General features: G+C 42.4%; 1 protein-coding gene across 1 annotated transcript; it reads right to left on the bottom strand.

The window, feature by feature from the left end:
• Positions 1-10,686: 10,686 nt before the first annotated feature.
• On the bottom strand, positions 10,687-19,764 carry LOC133898592 (uncharacterized). The gene is made up of 2 exons (XM_062339293.1): positions 19,710-19,764; positions 10,687-11,009 (listed from the first exon to the last, which is right to left on the bottom strand). The coding sequence occupies exons 1-2, from the start codon at positions 19,762-19,764 to the stop codon at positions 10,687-10,689; spliced, it is 378 nt and encodes a 125-aa protein (XP_062195277.1).
• Positions 19,765-21,106: the final 1,342 nt, after the last annotated feature.

The raw sequence follows: 21,106 nt of genomic DNA, 5'->3' as shown, positions 1-21,106 counted from the left end.
GCTTGCCATGATGTAACTAAACTTGATGGGCCACAAGCCAACATTTTCACATTTTTGTTATCTACGGATTCACCATCCGGAAGGTTTTGGTTCTTGAACCATGTAGTGAAGCAACGCTTGTGCTCTTTCAAGATCCAATCATATGAGCGGCCTTGATTTTCTATGTGAAGCTCATTCAGGTGTTGCTCGACGTACGGTGCCACTATCTGGAGCTGCTACAATATGGTGAAATGTACTTCTTCTACTGCTTTGTAATCATGATCGATGAATCTTTTCTTTCCTTTGGTCCCTCTCCCAGACAATCTCCCCTCATGTCGAGATACATGTACACCAATCAGTTTAGAATCTTTTATGTAATCGATGCAACACTCAACGACTTCCTCGGTATTGTAGCCCTTGATCATGGAACCCTCTGGGTGAGCATGATTCCTTTCATAGCCCTTGAGAATGCCCATATACCGCTCAAATGCATACATCTGATGTGAGAATACAGGGCCCAGTGCAATTATCTCATTCACGATGTGAACCAATAGGTGTACCATGATATCAAAAAAGAATGGAGGGAAGCACATCTCAAGTTGGCATAAAGTCTCTACCAAGTAACTATGTAGAGCACCCAGTTTTTCAGCATCGGTCACCTTCTGAGCAATGCGTTGAAGAAGTAAAACAACCGTGCGATGACCACCTTTATGTATCTTGGCTTGATACCCCGGATTGCAATAGGGAGCATCTGCGTCATCATCACATGACAATCGTGAGACTTCATGCCGATTAGCTTCAAATCTTTCATCGAGACTAGGTTCTTAATGTTGGATGAGTAACCAGTCGGGACTCTCACCCCACGTAAGCACTTGCACATTGCCTTTTTCTCCTCAGGTGTCAGAGAGTAGCTAGCCGAGGGAAGATAATGTTTTCCATTTTGTTTGTCTTCAGGGTGTAGCTCTGACCTGATTTCAAAATACACCAAGTCCTTACGTGACTTGATTTCATCCTTTGTCTTGCCCAGTATGTCCAGTAAGAGGCCAAGAATGCTATCACACACATTCTTCTCAACGTGCATGACATCAATACTGTGACAGACGTCCAAGTCCTTCCAGTAGGGCAAATACTTAAAGAAAATCGGCATATTCTTCCATAGCATGCTTGTCAGCGTCTCACTTTTCTTCCTCTTTTTACCCTTCGGTGGCTTCCCAAAAACAACCTTGATGCTATTGACCATTTGAAACACTAGTGCCCCGCTGCGAGGTTTTGGGCCAGTACCTTCCTCAACCATGTTGTCAAAATATTTCTTCATCTTGCGGTATCTGTGAGTTTTGAGTAAGAACCGTCGGTGTCGCGTGTACACTACCTTTTGTGAGTACGGAAGGTACACAGATGTGGTTTCATCCAAGCACACTACACATCCTTGCTTCCCTTTAACCTGTCCCAAAAGGGAAAAAAGGGCGGGATAATCATTGATTGTAACGAAAATCATGGCTTTCAGCGTGAAGTACTATCGTCGGAACTCATCCCACACCTGGACCCCCTCGTTCCACAGTTTCGCCATATCTTCCATCAATGGTTCCAGAAACACATCTATATCATTGCCAGGTTGTTTTGGTCCTTGGATAAGAATGGACAGCATAAGGTACTTTTGCTTCATGCATAGCCATGGAGGAAGGTTGTAGATGGCCAGGACTACTGGCCAAGTGCTATGTTAGGTGCTCATGTTACCAAAAGGATTCATTCCATCGGTACTCAACGTGAACCTTACATTCCTTGATTCTTCAGCGAATTCTGGATACATGGCATCGAACTTTGTCCATTGGCTAGCATCAGCGGGGTGTCAAAGTTTAGTTCCATCCTTCTTGCACTTATCGAAATGCCAACGCATCAGTTCAGAGTCCCTAGGGTTCGAGTAGAAATGTTGCAAGCGAAAGATCACTGGTAGGTACCACATCACCATCGCATGACTTCTTCTCTTCTTCTCCACGTTGGAAGAAGTGTCTTCTTTGTCACGACCAGCATTACTCTTCTTCTTCTTCTTCGCGTTGGCGGAAGCATCTTCGTCCTCACAATTATCATTTCTCTTGTACCAACTCGCATTGCATATTGGACATCTATCCAAGGCTTCGTACTCTTTATGGAAGAGGATACAGTGGTTCGGACATGTGTGTATTTTTTTTACATCCAATGACAATAGGCAGATAAGCTTCTTCGCCTGATAAGTGGTGGTGGGCAAGGACTTAGGCTTCGGAAGCATATTTGCCAAGAGACTCAATAGATCTGAGAAACTCTTGTTAGATCATCCATTGCTGGCTTTCAACCTTAGAAGTTCAAGCACCGAATGTAACACCGTAAACTCCTTATCACAACCCTTCGATTCCTTATACAAAAGTTCCTTTGATGCCTTCTATAACGCCTCAAAATTATCTAAACCTTGTGTTTCCCTTAAAAAATGCGGTTCTATATGGCGCAACATTTCCTCCAAATCAAAATCAATATCACCATCCATCATAACATCAGATCCATCATAACATCAGTGTCGCTGAGGACTACTGCCTCATCATCACCATCCACTTGATCAGCAGCAATGTCTTCGTTTGGTTCGCTTGTACGTTGTTCGCCGTGATTGGACCAACATGTGTAATCCTTAACAAAACCTCTCAAGATCAAGTGTGATTTGATTATGTTTGATTTGTCCCACAATTTCTGGTTCTCGCAGTCAGAACATGGATAATATATTTTCTTTATCTTCTTAGTCAAAGCGTCCTTCTCGGCGGCTTTAATAAAAGTAGAGAGTCCTTTGATGTATATTTTTTCATGTCTTGGCGCATCGTACATACATGCTCTGTGCATCTTTAACTTCAACCACAAAATTAGATACATTAATTAATTAATTTGGAAATTAGAATAAAAAAGATTTTTTTAGAAAAAGAAAAAATGGGCATGTTATAATTATAATATGTCTATGCAATCGAATCTACATTGACGCAAATTTATGACTCAAAATAATGTGAACTCATTATTCTCTCTCTCCCTCTCCCTCTCCCTAGATATCTATATCTAGAGAGAAAAAAATCCCCATTCATGGTGAAACCTCCTAAGGCTAAAAAACTTCAAATTCTAGCTACATTTTGAAATATAATACTAGAATCATGTGAATCTATACAATTGAATCAATATTGGCAATAAATTTTAGCTAATTTGATGATCTAAATGGCAAGAACCATGAGCATCTCTAGATCACATCTAAACCCTAATTAAGCCTTAAATCTAAATCTAAACTTCAAAAAAATACTAGCTAGGGATGAGGTACCCTTACCTTAGATGGTCCTCCAAAGAATTCAAAAACAAAACCTTCCCCCTTACTTTCCAAATCTACCGCCACATTAAGCTCTACTGTTCAAACAGTAAAGCTCTCTGTCTGAATGGAGCTACCCGATTGGATGCACTATTTATGGAGCTATTTTCACATGCGGTTTCTATGTGAACCGTCTGTGGAAATAGCTCCATAAATAGTGCATCCAATCGGGTAGCTCCATTCAGATAGAGAGCACTACTATTCCTTATGTGAACCGCCTGGGAAAATTAGTTTTCAAAGGCGGTCCACAACTGCATGGGGCCGCAGTCAGTTACTCAGGCGGTTTGTCCTATGAACCGCCTGTAGAAATGAAACCTAGGTGTCTCAAAAAATAGCTTTTGTAGTAGTGACCCGCACCCGTCGGGTGCCCACCGGGTTTCGGGTGCCTGTCGGGTTGGGTTCCAATCTGTGCCGCGTCTTCTTCAGCACCTCCGGTAGGAGCGTCTCAGTGATCTGCCGTAGCATAGCCTCAACATCGTCCATCGGGCCCGCCCCTGCTACAGCCTGCCGTGCCAGCATCTCCACGTGACCGTACATCGAGTTAGAGATCTTCTGCAGCGGCCAACTCCTCGGGCGCCTCATGCAGCGCCGTGGTCTCCATCGCAGCGGAAGACAAAGAGGGCGCCGTGCTCGCTGTGGCTGGCGGCTAGTGCTTTTTGCTAGGTATGCAGCCGCCGCTCTTGCCCATCTCTGGATGCTGTGCTAGTCAACCACCAGCTCTGCCTCTTTCACTCTCCCTCAATCCAGCTCCTGGCGCGGAAGGGGGCAGTGCGGATGAGGGGGGCGGTGTGGAGGGGCCGACGCGGAAGGGGCTGTGCGGAGGGGGGCCACGCAGGCTGGCGCACAGGGGGGCCACGCGGAGGGGGGCGAACTAGCTGGCATGGCGTGGAGGGGACCGGTGGGGCGGGAGGGCGTCGTGGTTGCGTGGTAGTGAGGCTGAGTGGGCGACCAGGCGACCGGGCGAACAGATAAGGTGAGGTCGAAGGGTCGAATGGATAAGGTGGGCGAGAGCGAGAGAAATTGGCCTGCTGTTACGCCTATCTCGGTGTCTCGGGTACCCACAGGGAGAATACTAAACCCGCATTTGCATCCGCTATAGATCAGGTACCCGACCTGCCAGACTCATGGGTGGGATTTAGAAACCGAACCCGCATCCGTCAGGTGAGGAACCCGCAGGAATCTAAACCCACGGGTTTGACTGCCATCCCTACAACCAGCAAGCTTCCTTGAAATATATTATGCATTTTTATATATATTTGAGTTAATGGCCGCACATGTTAGCTGTGCCAGTCTCGCCACTTACCTTTTTTTTTTTGCCCGTAGTCCCATCTACAAGCCAGAATCGACGATAGTGGATCTTTTACATTTTAACTAGTTTGAAAAACATATTCTACAAATAAATTCATATAAAAATAATTTTTAAAAATAAACTATTTTGCACGATGTCGTGACATTTGATGCCGCTGTTGAATATATTGCACAATGCCATAACAATTGTCATTATGATAGAAAGCTACCACAACATCAATTATCACAACATCATGCTATTTAACAAAGACGTCAATAATCATACAGTTGTAAAAATAGTCTATTTTTTTTATATTGTTTCTGTATAGGTTCATACGTAGAAAAAGTTTTTAGAAAGAACCAAAATCTAAAAATTCCATATCGACAATACCTATGTACAGTCAAAGGCCCAAGTAACATCATGTAGAGCTACGTTGACTTTAGTAAATACGCTGGTCACTTCTAGGAAAGGTTATTTTAGCGGGGAAAAAAAAGCTAAGAGTTCCTTTAAAAATGAAAAGACAATTGGGCGGACCTCTACCTAGGACACAGCAAATAAGGATTAATTTTTTGCATGGCCGTCACAGTTCTCTTCTTTTTCTTTTTGCCAAAATGGTCGCCAAAATTATTGCATCTTGGATGCTAACAACATATATTTTTTTAGATAATGATGCTGACAACATATGCAGTCAACATAACTCGAATAATGCTGGCGATATCTACCGGACACAGGCTATACCAATTGAACCACCGTGATACTAACCAATTTGCCTAGCTATTGCGTACTCTATACTCCAACCAAGAAAGAACTTGCGTGTACACATAAAAACATACATACATATATACATACATACATACATACATATATATAAAGTAACACGTGTACTTACATTAGTACAATTCTAGTATGATTGTACGAGTCCTTGTCGCACGTGAGACCATAAAAGCTTTAATCACTACTACATATACTCTTATCGGTGTGGGTTCAAAATCATTATTAGTGACGTGTTTTAAACCGATATTGATTACTCGACACTGATACTATCAGTCCTAGGTATAAAATTAGTACTGAAAATCAATATCAGTGTCGATTTATTTTTACCAACCGACACTGTCGGTACTGATAGGTATTTCCCGCCCTTTTTAAAATGTGGCAGTTTGCGTTAATACCGTGGTATTTTCAAATTTTAGCTATTGCTGGCAATAGTAAACAGTATACATAGACATGCATATATAAATTTAATTTACGAGGTATCAAGTTTTATCGCAGCATATAAGCACATATAAATTTTATTTTTAAAACATCAAGTCTCATCACAGTATATATATAACGCATACATGAGATTTCATTACATCGAATGTTCTGAACTCTGCCTTTTCTTGTTGGATGAAGGTAACGAGAGAGAGGAGCTAAATTCATGGAACTTGCCGGTTGGACTGATGGCTTAGTCATTGATGAACCCGACAATTTGTTCTTGAAGAACGTTGATTTCAATGGCCATGTATCGATCTTTGGATAGCACGAGGAGCTGCAATTTTAAGAATTGAAAAAATCAATCCTTATGAACACGTGTTGGACCTGAAAATTACTCATCAAGATGTATGTCGCATACCTCAGCATTGATCACCTGGTATAACACGTCTCCATTGAATCCGTGCATGAATTCCATTACATAAAAAACCACATTAATTATTATCCGGGCCTTGCTTCCTACAAGGAAAGTCATGACGGACACTCCATTCTTTCGTGAATGGCCGGTGTCTAACACTCTTCTTGTTGTATCGTAGGTACACTCTGTATGTGTTTGATTATTACTGTAAGTAGACTTAGATTCAATCAAATCAAATATTATAAGAGCAATAACAAAATAGTTGAATTTTACCTTTGTAGCAAGTCAATGACGGGTTGGTAGGTTTCTTTTGGATTATTTTGTGAGTCGAAGACAACGATCTTGCTAATGCCTGGCTGGATGATAAGGAGAATCCAGTGATAACTGCACATAGGCCACTATATGTTAGTTGGTCCTAATTTGTAACTATGTATGCTCAAAAAGAGTAGAATATTTATGAAGGGAAACACATACCCAAAGTGGTAGGATAAAAGTATGTATTTCTTCAATCGTAGCTCCAGAATACACTTCAATGCATAGTCCTAGGTTCCTTTTGGATCGGATTGCATCATTGTCGGGTTTACATGATGTGGGTCGATGAATCTCACATGGTAGATGCCCTCCGTCCTGTATCTTTGTACCTTCATTCTACATAAGAAATAAGTTAAGACATTCAATCCAATGATATATGAATGTATATTGTGAATTATACGTATATGACACTTACAGAGTCTAACAACTCAAGATAGACACATCGAGGGTATCTTACCGGTACAGTCGATACATCTCCTCAAATAATATATATATAGAGTCATCCCCGTGGAGGAAATCTCAATCCTTGTATTTGGCCTCGAACATTTTTCTACCATTCCGTGACTCCTTCATGTACCACACATGAAATTTTCAAAGTTGATATGTTAGTTTGTCCCACATGTTTGGCGCAACCAAGAGTTCGCCCAGCTTAAATTGCCATCCTCGACTACTTTTGGTGTCACGGACTCGTCTAGAAATTGCTCTTTTGTCATTTTAGCATCTTCAAGAAATCTCTCTAAATTTTGTTCTTGTCGTATCTGTTCGATAAAAGACTCCTTCAAGTATTTCTTGCTTTTGATACGGGCGTAGTCTGATTTACTCTTACGCTCAATAAGTTTGGCCATCTTCAAGAAAAACTTCTATGTTTCTGCACGGATTGGTATTTGAAAGAATTTCTTGACACTGATGTCCACTATCGCTCTTATTTCCTCTGGTGTTTGTTTATAAGGCAACTTCTCAGGTTCTACCATCTTCTTAGGTGCCCTTTTCTTTTGGGATGAAGCCAACTTTTGAGATGAACTCAAATTCTTAGACTGTGCAGCTGTTGTTAACTTCAGAGGGGGAGGAGTTGGCTCTCATAGTGGTGGTGGTGCTGACTTCAGAGGGGGGGGGGGGAGTTGGCTCTCTTGGTGGCACTGGTGTTGACTTCTGAGGAGGAGGAGTGGGCTCCCTTGGTGGTGACTTGTGTAAGGGAGGAGTTGACTCTCTTCTGAGTGACAGTGGAGGTGGCGGCGACTGTGGAGGAGTCGGAGAAATTCTGTGTGGTGGGTCCGACTCTGCATCAGATGACTCGTTTATCTCATCTTCAAACACTATGTAGCGCTTGGGCCACAGAACATAGCAACCCATATTTGATCTGAGCCTCTTGGAACCCGTCTCTCCGGGTAATCCATGTCAATCTTACGGTACAACTTTCACATGGAGTCCACGTGGACCTTGGCGTATCCCCATGGTATCAGAAGATCGTTGAATAGAGCTCTTTCCACGCATTGGTTGACTTGCCGCATAGCCACTGTGGTGGTAATGTTCAAGGTGGGCATGACAAGCTTGCACACTTTGCTTTCTATGATGTCATCCACGGGGTAACAGGCAAATTCTTCTTCTGCACACCCCGTGGACACGCAGCTGCTCTGACGACCACCAAGGCTCACAACATTTTCTTCACCTTGTTGAAGTGCTTCTTTGATTTTGACATCTGTCATCTGACGCTCTTGTACAAGTTTTTCTTGTACTAAAGCCAGCAGCTCTTCTAGTTCTTATCTCCTTCTCTTTTGACTCCTGTAACTTTTGGTGACTTCTGGGAATCTCTCTTTCTAAGACACCACACCCTTGCCTCTGGTGCGACCTGGGTGCTCCTTGGTTCCTAGTGCTAAGGTTAGCTGGTCTTTCTCCCTTTCTAGCCTGAAAGAGCCTTGGGAAGACTGGATGTGGGCATCTATAATTCTTTGTGTCACTTCCTGTTCTCTATTGCTTTTGAAGATTAAGTCACCCCTCTCACGTACAGATAGTGCTTCGCTCGTTCAATCCAATCGGTTGTCTGAGGTGTGGCACCACTGCGGGTTACTTGTTCTTCCATCTCTTCCCACTCGTCGTATTTCCTCACGTACCCATGCGAGCCAGTTCTATGGGGGTACACGTTCTTGTGGGAGTTGGCCTTGTTTATCTCACTTAGTCGTTGTGCTTCCTCTGACCGTATGTACTCTATGAAATCGTTCCAAAATGGTTCCACCGTCGGATAATCATCCCATTTTGGTGTCCGGCCCACCAAGAAATAATTTCTCCACAGCTTACCCTTGAAATTCTTGAACGCGATGGCCATTATTGATAGGGCATGATGCTTCGCTTTGGCCATATTGCATCCTTCAGGGTATTCAAACTTTGCCATCAACTTGCCCCACATAAGATCCTTGATGTTATCTGGAACCACCCACATGTCATCTCGTCTGCCTCTCCAACTTCTATATGTGATTGCAACATGATCCCTCATTGGACACCCGATTGCTATTTTGAATGGCCCCATAACAACTTTAGGTCTCGTGGGCTCCCCGACTGAATTAACCTCCGTGATGATGAAACGTCCCTCAAGCATCCTGCTGGGACCTCATCCACTCATCTCTTCTCCTCTCATCTCATCACCCTCCAGAGCATCAGCATCAAGATCAATCTGACCCTCCAGAGCATCATCTTTGCCCTGCCCTGTGCAGCTTCAGCGGCTGTCTCGAACTCAAATTGATCTATGTTCAGGTATGGACTTGGGCTACCACCTCCCGTCTGGTCCGACTCCATGTTTGCAGGCTCATCTTGTACCGAGGCTGGAGCCGGATATGAGGAGGGGCCTTGTATCAGAGGGAGGATGGGACAAGGTCGTGAACGGCGGTTGTGTTTTGTACGTGCCATTCCTACATAAAAATTTTAGACGCAAAAAGCACTTAATTTAGAGTTAAAATTAATGAGATATGTATTCAAATTATGGTCAAGAAGGTACAAACATGCACTTGATTTTGACTTAGTAAGTTTATCTCTACACTTATTTTCAATTTCAATAAGATACAAACATGCAATATATCTTTTTCCTTACCGCATTATTATGACTCACTTTGATTCTTAATTTCTCAGCATTTTGAACATGTGTTACATGAGGACCTTGACCAGAGACATAGACATGGTTTGCCTAAAGTGAAAATAACCTATTGACTCTAGTCAAGAGCATTTTTTTTCTTATCCGCATCTTTTCGTCCAATGGTTTCATTGCCCATCATTAACCAACACTATCAATTCCAATGACCTTTACAAGAGCTGGACTCTACACATACCTTTTAGCTATTTTATGAATGATGCATTCTATTTTATGAATAGCTATCTTATTAGTGATTTAGGATTTCCTTTTATCATCTTAGGTATCTTATTTTTTTTGTTCATTGGAGGATAAAATTTCTTATATTTTTTGTTTGCATTATATTGGAAAGAATCCGTTGCCTTTTCTTTTGAAAATCAAAATAGATTTCATTCTTGCAGGTATGTTACAGTTCTTGGTTTCGATTGCAATTAAAACTTTTAGGCTTAGTTAGTACAAAAAAGATTTTAAAAATACTTCATGAATTCATTAAATTTGTGGGTCCGTGAAACTTGGCTAAATATCATAACACAAGTCTATCAATTCATAACACAAGCCTATAATTCATAACACAAGTCTATCATTTCATAACACAAGTCGATAAAATTTACAAGTATCATTCACTTCACATTATCCTGGTCACAAGTCTATAATTCATAACACAAGTCTATCAATTCATGCATAAATGTTGAAGATAAACACTCTGTATACAATAGCTTCTGGAGCTTTTAATTATCACCCAAGCGCACAAAATACTGCATCATAGATATGCATTCACGACCAGCTCATGGAAGCAATGAAACTAGTCCACCTCATTGATTCAACCCCTGCATCACAGATATGCATTCTCCACTGAAGATCATTCAGTTAAGTTTGCCCCTTCTTCGATTTTGCCTAACCCTATGCCACTGAAGAGGTGGACAATCCAATCCGTACCTATGTATGTTGGATGGTGGGGGTGCGGCAGCTTCAGTCCAGGGAGTTGGGTTTTCCTTCTCGACGGTGGCTGCGGGGAGGAGTCAGCGCGTCAGGAGGAGGAGCGGTGGCACATCAGGAGGAGGCACCGCATTGAGGTGCGGCAGGGGAGAAGGCGTCGGGAGGAGGCGGCGGCCGGGGAGGAGGCGCCACGGTCGGGGAGGAGTCGACGTGTCAAGAGGAGGAGTGGCGACGCGTCGGGAGGAGGCGGCACTTTGAGGTGCAGTTGGGGAGGAGGCGTCAGGAGGAGGCAGCGGCTGGGGAGGAGGCGGCGCAGTCGGGGAGGAGTCAACAGTCGAGGAGGCGGCGATCGGGGAGGATGCGGCTGTCAGGGAGGAGCGGCGCTCGAGGATGGTGGAGGAGCGGGCTAAAATGGTGAATGGAGTGAACAAGGAGAGCAGACAAGTGTTGGTACATATATGTACAGAAGCATCAGTGCCGATTCTAGTTGCTAACTAACACCGATAAACATATCATGCTGGTTCTATTTACTAACTGATACGATATGTGGAGTATCAGTGCCAGTTATTACTTAGAACCGGCATTGATAAATATTTTTTCCCTGCAAATATTCTTCTATTGTTAGATTCGGCTGAAAACTTGAAAAATGCATAGAAAATGATTAGATTTGATAAAAATATAAAACCAAATTTGTTGCGTTTGTATTACTGTCGCCTACATGATAAAAATACTTGCATACATGAAATATGCATTGAATTATCTTTATTTCATTAATAAGTCTGTAATTTGTTAATTTTGTAAAGAAATTATGAAATATCCATATTAAAAAAAAATGTGAAACCAATTATGTTAAACTTAATTTTTCATACTCTTTACATGAAAATTAACGTTTACCACTGATTCTTGGTTAACTTTGTGATTTTTCGCTCTTCATTTGGTTTTCTCCTTTTAATCCAATTTGAATTCTAACCAATTCACATAAGTCCGATCACATGGTGCGGCACTCAGATCAGAACTTTCAAAATGTTACTCTTCACCATACATGTCCCCGATACAAATTAAAGCTTATCCTAAATTTGTTCAAATTTCACCAAATACATCAAATCTACTTTCATTAAACAATTAATGCTTCGAGGTCGCATCATATGTAGGTAGATTTCTCAGTGTCATCAATGAGCCGAAGTTCAACATTCTCTCCAAAAGGAGGCAGGTCATCAAATTTGTCGCAGTCTTCTTCATCGACAACATCCTCAACACCGATAATCTTTCTTTTTCCTTGAAGAACCACGTGACGTTCCTCCTTGATAGTTGGGCCCGGGTCCTTTACATAGAAGACTTGTGCAACATCCTTGGCAAGCACGAATGGTTGTTCTCTGTATCTGACGAGTTTGAGGTCCACGGTAATCATACCATACTTGTCAACCTTGACTCCCCCTGGGAGCCTAACCCATTGGCATCAAAACAGAGGGACCATCCACTCATCATATTCAAGCTCCTAAATCTCCTCTATAAATCCATAGTAGGTCTCCCTCTTGCCAGCGTGGTCATAGGCATCGATACAGACACCGCTATTTTGATTAGTGCTCTTATTGTCTTGTGCTCTCGTATAAAATGTGTAGCCATTGATCTTGTATGCTTGGAATGTACGAATCATAGTTGATGGGCCATTAGCCAGCAGTTCCAATAGAGCATCATCGGTATCTTTACCCATCATGTATTGACGTAACCAATTACTGAAATTATCTATGTGCTCTCTTGCGATCCAATCATCTGACTTCGTTGGATTTGTGGAGCATTGCATGCTCAAGTGCATATTGCTATACGAGCTCACTATAAGTGACTGTTGCAGAACTTCAAAGTGTGCTTCAGTGAATGAAACACGATCTTTGATATGGATTGAAGTATGACCTATCATCCCTTTCCCATTTAGCCTCCCCTCATAGCGAGATATAGGCATACCAATCGCGATCAGTTTCATGTAGTCAATGCAAAACTCAATGACCTCCTCCGTACTCCACCCTTGGGCAATGCAACCTTCTGGGCGACCTCAGTTACGAACATATTTCTTCAGAACCCCCATGAACCTTTCGAAAGGATAAATCTGATGCAGAAACATAGGGTCAAGGCTCTTTATCTCACCCACAATGTGAACAATTAGATGGGGAATTATATCAAAAAGTGTCAGAGGGAAAATAGTCTCAAACTAACATATAGTATGGACCATGTCTTCCTACACCTTTGCCAGTTTGTTTGGATCAATGACCTTCTGTGAAATTGCGTTGAAGAACGAACACAACTTTATGATTGGGTCTCGGACCTTATCTGGCAGAATACCTCTAATTGCAACTTGAAGCATCTGCGTCATCATCACGTGACAATCATGAAACTTCATGCCAACTAACTTCTTATCTTTCATGTTTACTAAGCTCCTGATGTTGGAGGAGTAACTAGTCGGAACTTTGATATCACGCAAGCAACCACACAGGCGGATCTTCTCTTCCTTGCTCATAGTGTAGCAAGTTGTGGGAAGTGTCTTTTTGCCGATGTCTAATTGTAGGTAATATAGGTCCTTCCTGAGGTTCATTTCTTCCAGGTCCAGCAGTGCATTTAGTGTATCTTTTGTTTTCCCGGATATGTCTAATAAGGTATCAATCAAGCTATCAAACACATTCTTCTCCACATGCATGACGTCAATTGCGTGCTGGACCATAAGATACTTCCAATAAGGCAACAACCAAAATATGATATCTTTTTCCACATAGGAGCATGTTGCCCAGCTGGGATTTTTGTACTGCATGGCCCCTTTCCAAGTACAACTCTAAGTGTTTTTACCATCTTAAATACGTGTTCTCCACTGCGAATCTTTAGAGCTTGACGATGCTTCACTGTCCCGTCAAAAGCTCTTTTATTCTTGTGGTATGGGTGATCTGGACAAAGGAACCTAGGGTGAAGGTAATTTTTTGACTATTCATTAGCCACCCCCCCCCCCGTCTATTACCTCCAAGCACTGAACACATCCATTGTACCATTTCATAGTCTGCCCTGATCGATTACCAAGAGCATGCCAATCGGAGATTGTTACGAATAGCAATGCGCGAAGGGTGAAATTCTCACGTTTGTACTCATCCCATACACATACGCCATCTTTCCACAATACAAGAAGATCATCAACCAATGGTTTGAAATATACAGCGATATTGTTGCCTGGTTGATTCGGCCCACTAATCAGCAAAAGCATCACAAGGTACTTCCACTTCATGCACATTTAAGGTGGAAGGTTGTAGATACAGAGAGTCACATGCCAAGTACTATGAGTACTTCTTGTGTTGCCGAAAGGATTCATCCCATCCGTACTCAACCCGAACCTTATATTCCTCACTTCATCTCTGATTTCCTTGTATTTTGAATCGAATCTCCTCCATTGCATGCCATCAGCAGGGTGTCTAAGCATTCCATCTTTCTAGTCATGTTTGGTGTGCCATCGCATCAACTCTGCATTCGCTCTGTTAGCAAACAATCGCTTCAAACGGGGGATTATAGGGAAATACCAAACCACCTTAACGGGGGGTATTTTCTTCTTTCTCTTCACCCCACGCCATCACTCTCGATATCATCAACATTGCGCTTGTACCGTGGTGCATTGCAAATGCGACATGCTTCCAAGTCTCCATCCTCGCCGTGAAATAACATGTAGTCATTTCCACATGCATGTATTTTCTCTAATTCCAATCCCAACGGGTAGACAACCTACTTGGCATGGTACGTATTTTCGGGCAATACATTCCCCCTTAGAAGAATTCTAACAATTTATTGAAGCCCTTATCGGCCCAACCATTGCTAGTCTTTATTTGCATCGGTGTGAGCACCACATGCAACTTGATGTGCTTATCATTACAGTTTGGGTAAACTGGTGTTTTAGAGTCCTATACCGTGCGCTGGAACTTTTGATGTTGTCTTTTACTGGTGAAGTCCCCCTCCCCATCGCGCAACATTTGCTCTAAGCTATCTTCATTGTTTCCAACAAAAGTGTCCCCTCCATCGTTGTTGACAAAAGTATCTTCAAATGCCGACATATCGAATTCTTCGTTAGCTGTCATATCGTTGCTTATGTCTTCCTCAACTGTTGGTTACCCTACATGCCCAACATCTTCAAGTTCACCGTGCTCAGTCCAATGGGTATAGTCAGCCTTGGAACCCCTGTGAATCAAGTGTGCATGTATCTTCTCTATGTTTGAAAACTGCTTCTCCTTCTTGCAGTCGACACACGGGCAATATATATAGTGATCGGCATACTTCCTTTTTGGCTTCTCGTACACTGCGGCAACCCTCAGAAAATCCTCAACGCCAACAAAGAACTCTAGCCCTCGATCCTTGTACATCCATGACAGGTCAATATGTAAATTATTATAATTAAACACATTCAACTTATAATCATTAAATATTTCAAAATCTACAACAAATTCATTGAATTACCTCTTATCTTGATTGGTCCCTATTTGAGAGCCTATCTCCTTCCGGTACTTGGGCCGGGTTAGGGACCCGCCTTCCAAAGGCCACCGTGTAAAATATGCGATAATATTTACATGTATCATTTACTTCACATTATCCTGGTCACAAGTCTATAATTCATAACAGAAGTCTATCAATTCATCGCAGAAGTACACCTGCTATTGCATTTGCATCCTTTCTCAAACAAAATAGCATAACTAAATCCATCCGTATAGTCTATTCATCACATGAGCTCGTTCCCAGCACCATGTGTTCACTACCACTCAGAAAACAACTGGTAGATGTAGTGTCCTGCAAAGATGACAATCTACTTGGATGGGTTAGTAAACTATGGTTGCTTCTAGAAAACCTAGCAAACTTCTCCAGGATGGAAAAAGGCAGGAAGCAATCAAGAAAGAGTAGGTGCTATTATGCAATTGGTGTAATAAAAAAGAGAACTCAGTGATGAGAATTGACAAAAACAAATATAATATACGAAGCTATGTTTGGTATGACAAACTGCAAATAAAAGATGGACAGAGCCATATATTTACACGGCAGGGGGAAACAACCAAAATTAAGCATGTACTATGTGTAACACCCTAAACTTTCAATTTTTGCAATAGTTTAAAATTTTGCTATAATTAAATAGGAGAGGTAGATTTCTATTCAAAATAGAAGAAATTAATTTTTAATATAAATTTGCCATAGGTTATATTTGTGCTTGATGCATTCATGCCTTCGTAGTTGCAATAGGTTTTCATGTGTGAAAAATGTTTACAAAAATTCGCTAGAAGATGCTTGTTTCAAAAACTCTCTACGAAAATGGTTTAAAAATAAAAAGAAAAGGCTTTTCCTAGTTCCAAAATCCTTTTGGGCCATATCTTTCTAAATCCGGCCCACACCCCCTTCTCTCCCTCTCTCCTTTTCTCTTGCCGCCTCTCTCCGTGTCGAAGCTGCTTCCCACTCCCGCCGTCTCTCTCTGACCAGTTGGCTCGGCTCAACCCAAGCCGCCACGCCGAGCCGCAGCTGCACCATGCCACCAAGCTCGGGCTCCCCTTCTTCCTCCCATTGCCCGACTCGTTCCCCTCCGTCGGCCGCCGTGCAATCCAGCGCCTCCTCGTGTCCTCTCCCCTTCCCAAAACGGCCAGAATCGAAGCCATAAACCCCATCAAAGCCTCCCCACCATTTTCCCCCTTTAACCCCCCCCCCCTTTCTAATTCTGAATTGATGAGGAAACCGACGCCTTGATGGCCCTCGCCGCCGCTGGCCGTTTCTATTCATGGTCGGCCGCCCCACTCACTCTTGCGCCTTTATAAGCCACCCGAGGCCTTCCCAGCAAGTTTCTGCACTCTTCCCACCGCACTCGCCCCTATTCTCGCTCAGAATTGTCACTGGCACCGTCACCTTCTCCGCCTTTAGTGAGTAGGTTCGCCGTGCCAATTCTCCATCGGTGAGCATTCTTTGACCAAGGCGATCACATCATCGTGTGCGTAGGTGCTCAAGGACCCTGTTGCACTGGTCGTCGACCTCAATCCGCCACCTGAAACCGCCTGCTGCCATGTCCAAACTCCGCCGGCCGCACCTCACCGTTGCCAGGCATCCTCCGTGCCTCTCCACCTTTGAGAACCCCTCGGTGAGAACCCCCGCGTGCTCCACTCCATTTTCCACCGCTCATCGGCGAAGCCGGGTCACTGGAGCGCTGTTCTGGCCACTCTCCACCTACCCCGCTATTGTGCTCAGCTCACCGGCGCCTTCGGTCCATGGTGGACCGATGGACCGAGCTCCTCCATCCCCCCCCCCCCCTTTAGCGTAAAAATAATTTGATTTCGATCTAATGCGTCAGCTGGTGCAATAAAAAGGATTTTCAGAATTAAAATAAATCTAGAAAATCTCTGAAATTAAGTAAAATTTTGCAGAAAAGCCACTGAAACTTCAAAAGCTTATAACTTTTTGCCCGTAGCTTCGATTTGGGAGATTTTCATGCTCAATAGTTCGTAGCGACATGTAGAATCTTTTTATAGGATTTTTACCTAGTTTTAGTACTGTTTGGTGTACTATTCTTTGTAGTTTTCCTTGTGTGCTTTTTCAGTGTATCATTTAGAAGGTGATTAGTTTGGGAATCTTCAAGTTCAAGCTTTCGAGGACTTTGAGCAACCCTCCGCTGAAGACAAGTGTCTTTGAACATTTTGCCCCTATTCTAGGAATCATGTGTAGCTATTTTATTCCTTCTATGCATGCTTGTCTAAATTGGAATCCTATGTTAGGGTTTACTAACTTTGTATGATCATTCTTTGTCGCTGTTGTTTAACCATGGGTTAAAATGTGTAGTATATGCTAGTGTAGTCATAGTTGGGGGAAATATTAATCTTGACTAATGCCTATGAAACATAAATCGAGAGTGGTAATCTTTTGTAGAAACATGGTATAGGGATCCTAATAGGATGGTTGGTTTGAGGTAGTGCTATACAACAGGCTTGAGTTTGTTTCTGTGTGGGGTCCTAAGGACCGGTTCTTGAACATGTAACCATGTGAATCTGCACAATCACGAGGCCTATATGGATACGGCCTGGACAACTAATTAGCCACCCCTCTAATGCTGCGGGCACTGTTGGACGGTTGAGTGGCACAAGAGGGGGCTTCTGCAGCGATGTAATCGTCTGTTAGCGGTGAAACCTTAGTGGGTGCCTACAAGTTGGCGGGAGCTTTGTAAAGGCCTTGTAGTGAGACCCTAACTCCACACTCCAGAAGTGTGAAGCAGCACGGGAATCACGACTTGTGGGAAAAACTGTGCAAACTCTGCAGAGTATCAATCTGGTCGATCAGCCGTGCTCACGGACAAGAGCGGACTTGGACTTCTTCAGGATTAGATGGGATCAGGGTTGGTATGGTTGGTTGGGTAGCCGGGTAATGGAATTACCTGGTGAGTCTTGGTAGTCGGATGGAATCCGATGAGTTAATCTTTTTGTTACAGTGGTATCTTCACACTTAGCAAATATGATGCCTGTTATTAGAGTCATTAGGTTAAAGTTTGCTCAGTGTAGTTAACTGTGTCTAACCTTTTTTTGACTTAAGCCCCATAGCATATTTTCCCTTCACTTGCAGAGTACATTTTTGTACTCACATCCATTGTCCCTTCTCTTGCATTCTACCACTATTTAGAAGCCGTCAATGAAGCTGCAACCCTTGATGAAGATGACTTTGACCCGGAGTTGCTGTTCTAGGCTGGAGTGCCTCTGGTTGACGCCTATGGAAGATGAAAGCCCCGCTGGCACTGAAGATCTTTAGTTCCGCTGTGTTTTGTGTTAGATCCTCGGGTCCTTTTGTATTAAGTTAATTATATTATTGTAATAATGGCACTGTGATGATATGCTGATGATGTAAATACATGTATGAAACTTGATCCTAGCATACATGTGTTGTGCCCGGTTTTGTTCCTTTAAAACTGGGTGTTACACTATGCTTTTTGTGTCTTAACTCTTAAGGTGCATTTGACTTTTGCTTACTCAGAACAACCGATTTCAAGTAGATTGGCAAAAGCAAATTCAGTCTCTGGATATATCTATCAAGCTGAAAGTACAGGCACTCACTCAACATCTACTACAAGAAATGTGGTTTAAAACCTGAAGTTGCAACATCTATAGACTTCTATGGAACAAAAAAATGCAACATCTATAAACTTCCATGGAACAAAAAAGATGTGGCAAAGTGCAACATGATTATAATACACATCGTCTTCTCTCTTGTAGTTTTTCTAGCCTCAAGTCATACATATATACGCACACACCCCCACACACATGGAGTTCTTGTGAAATTCTTAATATAGATTCATTTGTTCTAGATAGGGCCAAAAAATAGTATTACTTTCCACCACTTAGATGGTAATTAAGCAATTTGTATGAGATTGATAAGTATATGTATGCATTAAATAAGCCCTAATTCAATTAATATTTCAGGGGAGCTCTTCTAATGCTTGTGTGATGAGTCCTAAAAAAACCTTCTGTGATACATGTGCTAGATATAAGGTCTTTGTTCCAATGACTGCATATATATATATATATATATATATATATATACTTACGTCATTTTAGGACGTAGATGGAACAATATTGCCACAACTACTTGTCAATGTTAAAGTTTTTTTTTATTAAAGAAGCATATCAACACAATACTTTTTAAAATATGTTCTTTGCGCTATCTCTTTTGTGTATAATCACAAATAGTTTACTAATAAATTGTTCGTTCATGGGGGTTCTGAAGTAAATTGATAGCTCTTGCTCATTCCAAAATTGAACACCAAGGAACAACCACCTAATTTCAAATCTAGAGCAATATAGCAACTAAATCTAGCTAAGAATTAAATGTAGATCATCTCTACACATCTAACAATGACAAAGTTGCAAACTTTTCCTAAATTAGATCTCAACTGCATCTCTAAATCCATAACCATAGAACAAGCACCAACCATCAACCCTAGAGCAATCTACCAAGTAAATCTATCTAAAAAAGAAATGTAGATCATCTTATTAACCTTAGATCACTTCACCCCTCCAAATCTCGAATCCTCCAACAGTAGAGATGGCAAAAATGGCGATCGGCGCTGTTTTGGTGGGCTTACGACTGCTCAGGTCGCGCTTGGGGGAGAAGGTGGGCTTCATACTGGAATGCCCCATTAGTGCCAGTTGGTGTATGAAACCGGCACTGACAGACACTATAAATGCCGGTTCTTAACCCCTCAGTGGTTTTTCGCGCACAGGAATTTAACAATCGGCACTGATACGTCAACAGTTCAGTTACTATTGAACCGACATTGATGGGGCACGAAATATGTGGTGTTCTGTAGTAGTGAATACTCCCCAGTTGGTTAGCTAGTCCCGATCGATATACCATACAATCCATGTATTGTCCCCCGAAGTAAAATCATAAAATCAAAATATTGTATTCCTCTATTGGTATTACTACACCTATTTGGATTGGGGACTGGATTTCTTAAGGTGGGGCCTCACCTGTGCAATTGTCATCCAAACATTTCTAGTTGATAGATGGAATTAAATGCCATCTTATTGTTGCAAAATGAATAATGATTCGAACAAAACATATAACGGATATGATGACGATACACATGCATAAACAATGACGGAGGCAGGAATGAAGTGTAAGGAGGTTCTTCTCTTATCTTCCTTCTCCTCCTCTCCCTCTTCCTCCTCCTCCTCCTCCTCCTCCTCCTCCTCCTCCTCTTCCCCTCCGCCTCTTTCTAGCAATGGTGTTTTAGCTAGTAGGGGGTGAGCTCACCTAGCCCCCTATGGATCCACCATGCGTGTAAACTTGACACTGCAGACAATGATAAGGGTTACATTTAGAGAACTATAAGTTGAGAATGTAACCTATTCATGCTTTATATATTTGGAGCTAGAAGAGCATCTAGTTAACTTCTCAAGTAAACCTGAGTAGATTAGGAAAAAAATTATATATTTTTTTCCAAATTTTTAAGATTACATGCCTGTTTCAAAAATAATAAAGTCTACCCTACCGTCGCACGTTCAACGGGCAACACCTTGTGGGCCCTGGCTAGTAGCATATTTAATAATCAGGGAGAGGAAGGTCTCGCCTATTCAGCGGGCATCACCCACTGAACGGGCGAGACCTTCGTGGCTACGACGCCACGCGGGTCCACCCAAAAGATATCACCTGCTAAGAAGGTGAGACCTTTTGAGTATTTAGGCTGGCCCGGCCGGCCCTGCCAACCTCAGCACTTCATTTGACACTCATTCAGCCGAGGGAGGAGAGGAAAGTGAGGAGAGGGGAGGGGAGGGGAGGGAGATTTGTGCGGCGAAGCCATGCTGAAAAAAAGAGATAAATTTTTTCCCTTTTTTTTTTGGGACAAACCTGGTAGGATAACAACTAGTACTAGGTTTTGACATAGGTTAGATATTAGATCTATGTTTTGTTTTACATACCTTGTAGTATAGCCACTAGAAGTAGGATAAAATGTAGATCTAGGTTTAGAATGAGGGT

The sequence above is a fragment of the Phragmites australis genome, chromosome 18 (assembly GCF_958298935.1).
Source record: "Phragmites australis chromosome 18, lpPhrAust1.1, whole genome shotgun sequence".
NCBI lineage: Eukaryota > Viridiplantae > Streptophyta > Magnoliopsida > Poales > Poaceae > Phragmites > Phragmites australis.
Note: the sequence above shows the minus strand (reverse complement) of the source record. Positions and strands in the feature narration are given on the sequence as shown.

Excerpts from the sequence above, each read along its gene's own strand:
- LOC133898592 (XM_062339293.1), bottom strand. The coding sequence starts at position 19,764 with ATGGGGCATTCCAGTATGAAGCCCACCTTCTCCCCCAAGCGCGACCTG. Across the intron at positions 11,010-19,709 it reads CAAGCGCGACCTGAGCAGTC|CCCGCTCCTCCACCATCCTC; the intron begins GTAAGCCCACCA and ends TCACCATTTTAG.